General features: G+C 40.7%; 2 protein-coding genes across 2 annotated transcripts; one reads left to right on the top strand and one right to left on the bottom strand.

Annotated features, from left to right (window-relative positions):
• Window positions 1–173: 173 nt before the first annotated feature.
• On the top strand, window positions 174–1,811 carry PSTK (phosphoseryl-tRNA kinase; the record flags this gene model as incomplete). Its single annotated transcript, XM_029086520.1, has 4 exons — window positions 174–395; window positions 834–905; window positions 1,368–1,461; window positions 1,606–1,811. Coding segments are annotated over 4 exons (594 nt in total), but the record flags the coding sequence as incomplete, so codon positions are not given.
• Window positions 1,812–7,110: 5,299 nt separating this feature from the next.
• IKZF5 (IKAROS family zinc finger 5) lies at window positions 7,111–9,013 on the bottom strand. The gene is made up of 2 exons (XM_010174082.1): window positions 8,969–9,013; window positions 7,111–8,402 (listed from the first exon to the last, which is right to left on the bottom strand). The coding sequence occupies exons 1-2, from the start codon at window positions 9,011–9,013 to the stop codon at window positions 7,404–7,406; spliced, it is 1,044 nt and encodes a 347-aa protein (XP_010172384.1). The 3' UTR covers window positions 7,111–7,403.
• Between the last annotated feature and the right edge of the window lie 632 nt (window positions 9,014–9,645).

Raw genomic sequence — 9,645 nt, 5'->3', positions numbered from 1 at the left:
CTCCTCAGCCCTGTGTCCCTCCCCCTCCTCAGCCCTGTGTCCCTCCCCCTCAGCTCTGTATCCTCTTAGGCTCAGAACTAGTGCAGAAGTTACTCATTCATGTAAACCATTTCTCGTGCATGTTGCTCTCAGAAATTCTCACCCAAACAGTTTAAAGGTAAAAATTGTCTGTTTATGTTCTTTTAGATTCCTTGAGCTTCTGCCAGTTGTTTTTAGAGTGTCCGCTCGAATGCTGCTTGCAGAGAAATCGTCTAAGAAGTGACCCGTTACCTGACCAGACAATATGTTTAATGGCAAGAAAAATAGAGATGCCAGATCCCAAGAAAAACACTTGGGAACGGAACAGCCTCATTCTGAGAAGTTCTGACAGCACTTCCGAGGATAAGTACGTTACTGTACCGACACCGGGGCTTTCACTGAGTACTCTCTTCATTAATGAGTGGGTAGAAGCTTTTTACTCTAAACAGTGTGTAAAAAATATCCCATCTGGTGATTTTTGGAAGCCAGTCAGTTTCACACAACAGATGCCAGTTGTTGGGAGCTCACAGACATGGTTCTGTGCAGAGTTAAACTCAAAACTAATCGTGCTTTGAAACTGTCGTTGTAAATTTATGTGAATTGTCTGAGACATTAAGACTGGAAATAATTGGCTGTAGTTTTAGTTGTAATTCATTCTCATCTGATTATTTCATTGATTGGCCTCATAAATTTAACCACAAACTTGTATTTTTTTTTTCTGAGAGGAGGTGTCATTGCAAAATGAAAGAAAAAATCTCCAGTGAAACTGTGTGATTAATGCTGGTTACTCTTGTGTTTGTTTTCGCAGTGAGCAGATGATCATGAGTTTGCTGGCTACTGCTCTGGAAAATCCTGTGAAGCAAAACGAGGAGAACACTGAGCAAAAGGTAGCAGTGCTGGTCTTCACAGTTGGGGCTGTTTCAGGGGATGGTGAATGAGCGAGTTAATTACTCCTGAGCTGCAGAACACGGGGATTGCAGTAATTGAGAATTACCTGTTGCATTTCTTGATTGCAAAAGCATACACAGAGGAGTTAACCCTGTCTGAAACGGGTGCTTCTGTCACCTTATTAAGTTAAACCACTGAACCCCCTTTAAGAAAAGTTATGTGTTCTCTAGTAGTAAAAAAAAAATGCTTTTTGGAGCTCTCACATCCCACTGAGGAAAATAATGTTCACTTTGTAATGTCACACACACCTGCCTCCTGCCTCCCAGTTCAAAGGAGCAGGTGTGCATCGCGCCAGTCACTGCATGACTTGTTTTCAAGAAGTATTTCAAAAGCTGATGACAGTGTAAATCCAATTGAATGTGTTTGCCTGATTCCTCTCTTCTGCTGGTCACCCCGGGTAGGAAGCAGATCGAGCGATCTCTGCAGCTAGTACCGTCCATCAGGCTGATCAGACGTGCAGACGCATCATCTCTCAGACAATGAAGGATGCAAAAGGTACGTGTGGCACGTTCCAGGTTAAAGAATCCCAACCCTTCAGGTGTGACTGAGGCAATCACCTTCCAAAGTCTGGTCAAAGTCTGTAAATTTTGGTTTTGAAACATGAAATTTATTAAAGTTCAGCTTTTAATTTTCTTTTAGATAAAAACGTGCTCCCAAGTGAGATGAAGAGCCTGGCAGAAGAACTTAACAAACTCAAAGCAGACTTTTTGGAAGACTTGAGGCAAGGAAATAATTTGAAAAACCAGATTTGCATCCAAAATCAATGTTCTGACCCTGCTACAAGTCTCATTTCTTCATTCCAACATGAGGCAGCCAATGTAGTTAATAAATACATTTTTAAATGATGACATAGAGAATGTTGGTGCTTTTTTAAGAGTCCAGAGTGTTTAAGACACAGTATTCTCTCAGCAGCACAGCTGAAAACATCTGAGAGACAGGGCTTCCTTCTCTGGAGGCTTGTGCCTTCTCTAACTCCTGTCCCCATGTTACGGAGGAGAAATACAGCGTTATCGTGTTTTGACTCTGAAGATCAAGCCAACAACAAACCATCCTTAGGTTTTATTTGAATTTCACAGAATCTTAGAATAAGTTAGGGTGGGAGGGACACTTAGAAGTCATTTAGTCCCATTTACTGCTTACAACAGGACTAACTTCAACCTTCTCAGAGCCTCCTGCAGCTGAGGTTTTGAAGAGCACCTTGGATGGGGACCTGCTGTGCTCTGTCAAACGGGGAGCTGAGCGTTTCCAGAGACTCTGTGCCTGGGAAGGTATAAAATCAAGTGAGATGGACGGCTCCTGGCTGCTCTGCTTGTTTCCCTGATGGAAACCGCAAAGAACCCGAAACTTGAGAGTTGTGTGCACGTACACACGCACGTAGGATTAACTCCTACCTCCAGAGGAACTCAAAACTTGGTGCCACCTTTGAAGCTGCTGATACCAACATACACAGACGTTCCATTCGCCGTGACAACCACCTCACCATGATAGAAACTCTTGCTTTCAGCCACAGAAGCACTCTTGAGAAAAAGGAAATGGGAAGGTGTCCCAATGTGCAAGGTAACAGGGGAAAGGACTAAAAGGGTGTCTTGGTTCAGCACTAAAATGAGTAATTTCTAAATTAAATAGACTGGAAGGTGAATTTGGGAGTAGCACCGCTGCTCCTTGCTTACCCCAAAGGTAAGCTTACCTTCCTCACCACAGCTAGGCACCAGCAGTTCACTAGTTCCACCTCTTGAAACATATGCAATTAAGAAATAAGACTTAATTAGAAAGTGTTATTTTATTCTTATCTTACAAAAGCAAAGCTTCACAACATGAACTATGCTAGATAGAGTTATTTCAGAATTAACCTTGTCATCTGAAAACATTCACTACACAATAAAATTTATTTTACAACTCTTAACGGGTCTTCAATTTTTTGCTTACAAAATATGATTTTTACACTGAAATACATTATTATTATTATTAACAAAGCAGGTACTTAGAAGCACGTACACGAGGATTGCTCAATGAAAAATGCTTCAGCAGGGAACAGATTTCCTGCAGCAGAACATCCATTTGCTAGAGATTTTCAAAGAAGCTTAAAATTAATAGAAAACTTGCCAGTGAAGATTTCTAAATTACATTCCCTTCGTCAAAAAGAAACAACAACAACAAAAAAACCAGACCAAGCAAACTTCCCAAACATTCTGGAACAAAACAAATAGCAACAGATCATTTTGTTAGGAAACACTGTTGGGACACATCTTCCAGCACTGAGTTTTATGTTAAAATGCCAATCTACATTTTATATCAAAATCTTCTTCATCTAAACATTGTATCTGTGAAAAAAACCCCAACTATTTTGTCCTCTCAGCTGTTTCACAGTTGGTTTAAGTATTAACCGAGATAATCTACTGAGATCTTCAGTCTCATATTTGTATGTTGATTGGAATATTCAGTCTCAAAATAACAAGCCTGTATTAAGAGTATTATAAATAGTGCACGTTTAAAGTGTCAACAAATCTGTAAAATAATCTATTACAATAAAAACAAAACCCACACAAATTTCGTGTTTTGCAACTACAGAACTTAACAGTGGAAAAATTTCAGCTCATTCCCAAACTTCCCTGTTAATACGAGTTAAAATATTGTGAGGGAGGGGAGACACTGGCCCAGGTTGCCCAGAGAAGCTGTGGCTGCTCCTCCCTGGAAGTGTTGAAGGCCAGGCTGGATGAGGCTTTGAGCAACCTGGTCTAGTGGAAGGTGTCCCTGCTGATGGCAGGGGGGTTGGAACTGGATGAGCTTTAAGGTCCCTTCCAACCCAAACCATTCTATGATTCTATGAAAATGCTGATTCCCATCTTACAATATTATAATATCAGGATCTGTTTGTTTGGGTTTTTTTTAAAGAAGTTAGTGCCGTATAGCACACGGAGACCTCGGTATGAGAAATCCCACTGAGCGAGGACTCAATCCCACAATCCCTGACAAATATCCCTCGTTGACTACGAGTAAGGCCTCCTTGTGCCAGGGAATTGTCAGGATCACACTCCAAAATGATTTTCCAGTACTAATTCTGGTCTTTAAATTGTAGTAAATAGTAAATACAACATTATGAGAAACTAATATGAAAATACACCTTCCAAACCGACTGGGTAGACAGCAGGAAACAGATCTACTCCGAGCACTGTTTGGCACAACCAAACACACACTATTATGGTGAAAAATTAAGAATCCTGATCCAGAGGGTGCAGCTCTGGGAAGGACAAGGACAGTCAGGGATCCACCTCACAGCTCTGGTTGCAGAATCAAGGGATGAACACCAAACCCTGCTGCCACCTAAGAACCCCCCCCTGCAAAGAGGAGCTTGCACAAGGAAAGAAGGGGAAAAAAATTGATCATTTTTCAACAGTTCCTAGATATTCAAGTTAATTTTTGTTTCCTTTGTTACTCTGAAGCAAAAACAAAGGTATTAAGTCAGCAGGATTAAAATACATCTGAACAGCAATTTGGATAGTTTGGAGTTAGATTTTTTTCCATACTGAGTTCTATCAAGAACACACATTCTCCCTCAACAAGAGGATCCCCTCCTAAATAAGGGCCCCTTTTCAGTAAGATTAAATTGTTCTTCTCTCACCCTAGAAGTTTCCTTACCCTTGTGCCCCCCAATCTTCTCCCCTATCCAGTGGGTGAAGGGCTGTGTTGGCTGCTGGCCGAGGGCCGGCCCAGTGACACCATCACACCTCTATAAAATGCAAACTATAATGGTCTTTAACAGCAGCATTTGTAGTTCTAACATCATATTTTAGCCAAATTCACGATGGGTCAATACAGAATCAAGAGCTACCATTTCTACACCATTCTTTCACTGGAAGAGTCACGTTACAAAACCTGTGCAGGAGCAGTAACTTCCAACTGGGTTCCAGTTCAGCCAACTTTTAATCCTGAAAACAAAGGACTCTCTATGTTTATGCACATGGAGTTGCTGTTTCGCTTCTAAAATAAATTTTAGAAGTCTAAAGCAACAATGAGATATTTTGGAATTATAAAGAGTGTCCTTATGAAAAATGGAAATTCTATTCTGTTTTACAAATCTGCTGAAATGGATTTTGAATGAGGCCTGAAACCAAAGACGTTCTTAGGAGTGACGTGTTGTTATTATTGACAGGCTGAGAGAGTTGGGGCTGTTCAGCCTGGAGAAGAGAAGGCTCCGGGGAGACCTTATAGCGGCCTCCCAGTACCTGAAGGGGCTACAAGAAAGCTGGGGAGGGACTTTTCATAAGGACAGTTAATGACAAAACAAGGGGAAATGGCTTTAAGCTGAAAGAGGGGAGGTTTAGATGAGATATTAGGAAGAAGTTCTTCACTGTGAGGGTGGTCAGACACTGGAACAGGTTGCCCAAGGAAGTTGTGGCTGCTCCTCCCTGGAAGTGTTGAAGGTCAGGCTGGATGAGGCTTTGAGCAACCTGGTTTAGTGGAAGGTGTCCCTGCTGATGGCAGGGGGGTTGGAACTGGATGAGCTTTAAGGTCCCTTCCAACCCAAACCATTCTATGATTCTGTGATTATTTATCTTTGCTACACTGGAAATACTTCAACGGCGAGTTTTTTACCTCCCTCCTACAAGACTATGTGCAGCCAAGAATCCAGTTCCTTCAGCTGGCTGCTAGCACAGAAAACTCAGCAGCAGGTAAGTCAGGTAGAGAGAAACCTATTTGCTTCCCAAATTTAAATTAATTAAAGTCAAAATTACATCAAAATTCTCAGAAGGGTGGTTTTCCCTGCGTTGATCTTACGCTGAAGTTGTTGTTTTTCCACTGGCTTTGGGAAGCTTTAGCTGCCAGAACAATACAGATCTGAGTAAATCAAATATTTGCTATTCAGGTTCCAACCTCTGACTTGCAGAACATTAATAAAATCTTCCTGCTTTTAACAAAACACATTTGCTGCTGTATTTTGCTGATGGTAAAAGGGAAATACGTAAGGGAAGCTTTAACTTGTCTCCAGTAAGACAAACTAAGGTAAAAGTGCACATCTAAAATATGGGAAAAGTAACAGTTCTTCACTTTTTGAAACATTACAAATTCCTGTGTATTAATAGAAGCATATTAAGAGCTTTTATTAATTCTGCTCGGATGTTCTGTTTAGGTTTATGTTAAAGTGCCTGTCCTAGGTGCTTCTAAAGTCAACCGTACAGTATAAAAAATAAAATAAAATAAAATAAGCATGTGCAATGGACTTCACGTACATCCTCAGTTACCATCTGCCACCTACAATGATTAATCACAATGACTTCAAACGCAATCACAGCTGGTTTTGTATTCGCCTACGACGTGAACAGCTCAGAAAACCCTGAAGCCCTTCCCCTTAGTTCCAGCACAGCAAAAAAGGACAACAAATGTGTGAGAAGGGACCAGACAAACCACGTTAGCTGAAGTTTACCATAAACTAGATTATACGACTTCCAAACGTACAGGCAACTTATCAGTTGTAGCTCAGCCCCAGATAAAACTGAACCGATTGGTTTTTAATTCGTAAACCTTTTGTTTGTTTCTATCAGAACTTCTATCAGCGAGACAGAAGTCTAATTGTGCAAATTTTAAATATCTGTACAAATTAGTTTTAAGGCAGTTAAAAATCTCACGGAATATATATTAGTTCTACAAGCTCTTTATTATGACTGTTTCAAAAGAATGACATGTAAAATTTGGTAAGTGTGGTTAAAAATAAGGTGTCAGGTTTAATTTCTTCTTCTGTATAACTAGTGAACAACAAGCTTTTAACTCTTTCCTAACGGAGTTTCATTCCCAATAACCTGCTATCTTCTAGTTTTCCAATGAGTTTTAAAAATAATAGTTGAATTAGTGTTTGAGCCTTAGCACAATGAGTTTAGACTGTACTCAGCAAAAAACTTATTATTAACCTTCATCAGATTAAAGCAAGTTTTACAACAAATTACATTTCTGTGTGAAAGTTGCTTCTGTTTGTTTTTCCAGTTTGGAGTAGCTACGTTTTCAAGGATAAGTATGTCTCCAATATATTAACCATGTGTCATTGCATCAACCTTTCATATTTTATGGTTAATATATTTTTGTCTTGCCTAGTAAATAGCCTGATGATTGCATCCTGCGTTTTAGGACACACTTTCTCTTCTGTGTTTGTAGAAATTTTATTGGGATGAAGTGCAAGCAACTTAAATTCAGCAACCCAAAGCACGTGAATTATTTCCAATTCTTATAGCACTCTCTCAGCTTTTTTGAAAGGCTACGTGTAAAATAACAACCACATCTTAGACAAAAAATTCCCTGGCAAGTTTTACGACAACATAGAAATGAAATTTGCCTCCTTTATCGAATTAATGTGAATATTCCTTAGGGGAATGTGCAAGCTTTCCTTCAGCAAGTATGAAAAATATACTGTAATATGTTAAAAAAACTAAATGAAAGCGTGTTCTCAGTCAATGTTGACTGTGTTGGCCTCTTGCAAAATGGCAAGCGAAGTCATACTTGTTTTTACACTTACACCCACATATGTTGCACTGAAAAGGATTTTCAAATCCATGACATCCCATGTGAATGGTATAAAGGATATTGTCCGCAAAGTACATGTCACAGTGTTGGCAGTGATGCAGAAGCTGAGGGTCCTGAACCGGAAGGGTTGGAGCTGGAGTACTTGGTTGACTGTTACTTATACTGGGAGTACTGGTGTGGGCACTGCGATCGCTGCTGGGACCTGCCACGGGACTATAGTTCCTTTGATTGTGGGTAGGTCGAGGATCTGGGCTGGTTGGAGATGAACTTTGAGGAATATTTGCTGACACAGCTGAAACTACTGCAGGTGCAGCAGGCTGCTGAATCATGAAAGGCTTTTCATCTTGACAGGAAACAACATCAGGAGAGGCTGGATTTTGGTTTTCAGGTGGCAAGCTAGATAACTGTCCAGCTAACGTAGAGAGCTGGTTTAAAGGATTATCAACCATAAGGTCTTGTGGATCTCTTGGCAACCCACTGCTCTGGGTTGTTTTTGTCATGTTCTCGTACGCTTCAGTCTGGATATTTGGGATTTCGTGAGTGAAATCATTAAGGTAGTCTGGTTTCTGAACCACCATGGAAGGTGGACTCAAATTAATTAATGCTCTTCTGCTGTACCCCAAATTGCTGGTCTTCTTCTGCAAAACCCCCCACATTTTCTTGCTGCTTAGGGAAGACCTTGTACCCTTGATAGGCACCATTTTATGTTTGCGCCTGCGGTGGTGAGATAAATTGCTTCTGTCACTGCAGCGGAAGGAACACAGTTCACACTTGTATGGTTTTTCACCAGTATGTGATCGCATGTGAGCTTCCAGATGACGTTCATAAGCTGATGCAAAGGGACACAAGTGGCATCTGTGCGGCTTCTCACCTGGAAAATTAAAACAGATTACACTATAGTGTGCCTTCAATTTGGCTAATACTTCCTAGCACCTTTGTGAAAGTTCCTTTGATCAAATGAGTCACACACACACCCTTTGATAACGGGAATAGCTGCAGCAGCACTGAGACCAGAGCCACCCTGCATGTGAAGTTCTGTCCTCGTGGCATAATCCTAACGCTATCACATGCTACGAGAAACAACTCAGAACATTAGTCAGGGCACAAACCCAAAGCATTATGCTTTGGCCTTATCCTGGTTTCACTAGGATGGAGTTAATTTTCTTCTCAGTAGCTAGAACAGCTGTGGTTTGGTTTCAGTGTGGGATTTGTTGAAGAAGAATGTTGATAACACACTGATGTTTTTAGTTGTTGCTGGAAGTCCAAGGACTTTGTGTTTTGCTAGCCTGCAAGTGCAAAGGACTCGGGGGGAGAAGCGTAGCAATTGGCAAAACCCCAAATTGGCATGTGTATGTGCCAATGAGATATTCCAGAGCATATAATGTCATGTTCAGTATATTAATGAGGACTGACCAGAAAGCTGAGGATTCTCTCAAGGATTGCTCGGGCTCTTCCATGACTGCAGTTTTGGGTTTGGGGTTCCTTTTCGTACCTCCAGGATCGCTGTTGGCAGGTGGTGAGCAATTGTACTCTGCATCGTTCATTCATATCTATTGTTATCATCATTATTATTTTAAGTTTATTTTATTCCAATGATTAAATTGTTCTTATCTCAGCCTACCAGTCTCCTCACCTTTACCCCTCCAATTCTCTCCCCTGTTCCCAAGGGTGGTAAGGGGGAAAGGGGAGAGGTGAGCAAGCAGCTGCATGGTGTTTGGCTGCCAATCAAGTTAAACTATTACAGCCCTAAAACCCAAATTTGTGTAGTTCATGGAATGTTTGCTTCTGAATAATGACCACTGGGTCAGATTTTTGGGGGACTTTTCTCAGCATCCCAATTTTTGGTTGGAATCTTTCTTGCTTTTCTATATATTATGCTGCAACTGTGTTGAAATGGTCATAATCTGCAGGAGGTATCTTTCTGTCTCCTCTAGCTGCTTAGTGACCTCTAGTCCCTAAAGTAGCAGCAGGATAAGAAAACATTCTGAAAACAAAAGAACTGTTAACCTGAGATTTGAGAGTATAAAACAGGTAGGCAACTTTATCTAGAGCACAAGAAGGAAGGCTGACACTATAGCAATATCTGTATTTTGATATTTATAGAAGGAAGATTTCATGTTTTTGCTCTCTAGTACGTCTAAAATTTATGACATTTGATATTAAGTAACA

Source organism: Antrostomus carolinensis, unplaced genomic scaffold, assembly GCF_000700745.2.
Source record: "Antrostomus carolinensis isolate BGI_N321 unplaced genomic scaffold, ASM70074v2 scaffold26248, whole genome shotgun sequence".
Classification (NCBI taxonomy): domain Eukaryota; kingdom Metazoa; phylum Chordata; class Aves; order Caprimulgiformes; family Caprimulgidae; genus Antrostomus; species Antrostomus carolinensis.
Note: the sequence above shows the minus strand (reverse complement) of the source record. Positions and strands in the feature narration are given on the sequence as shown.

What these genes read in the sequence shown, in the direction of transcription:
- IKZF5 (XM_010174082.1), bottom strand. Translation starts at nt 9,013, where the DNA reads ATGCAGAGTACAATTGCTCACCACCTGCCAACAGCGATCCTGGAG. An exon ending in TGCCAACAGCGATCCTGGAG is followed by an intron (nt 8,403 to 8,968) that starts GTACGAAAAGGA and finishes CAAAGGTGCTAG; the next exon opens with GAAGTATTAGCCAAATTGAA.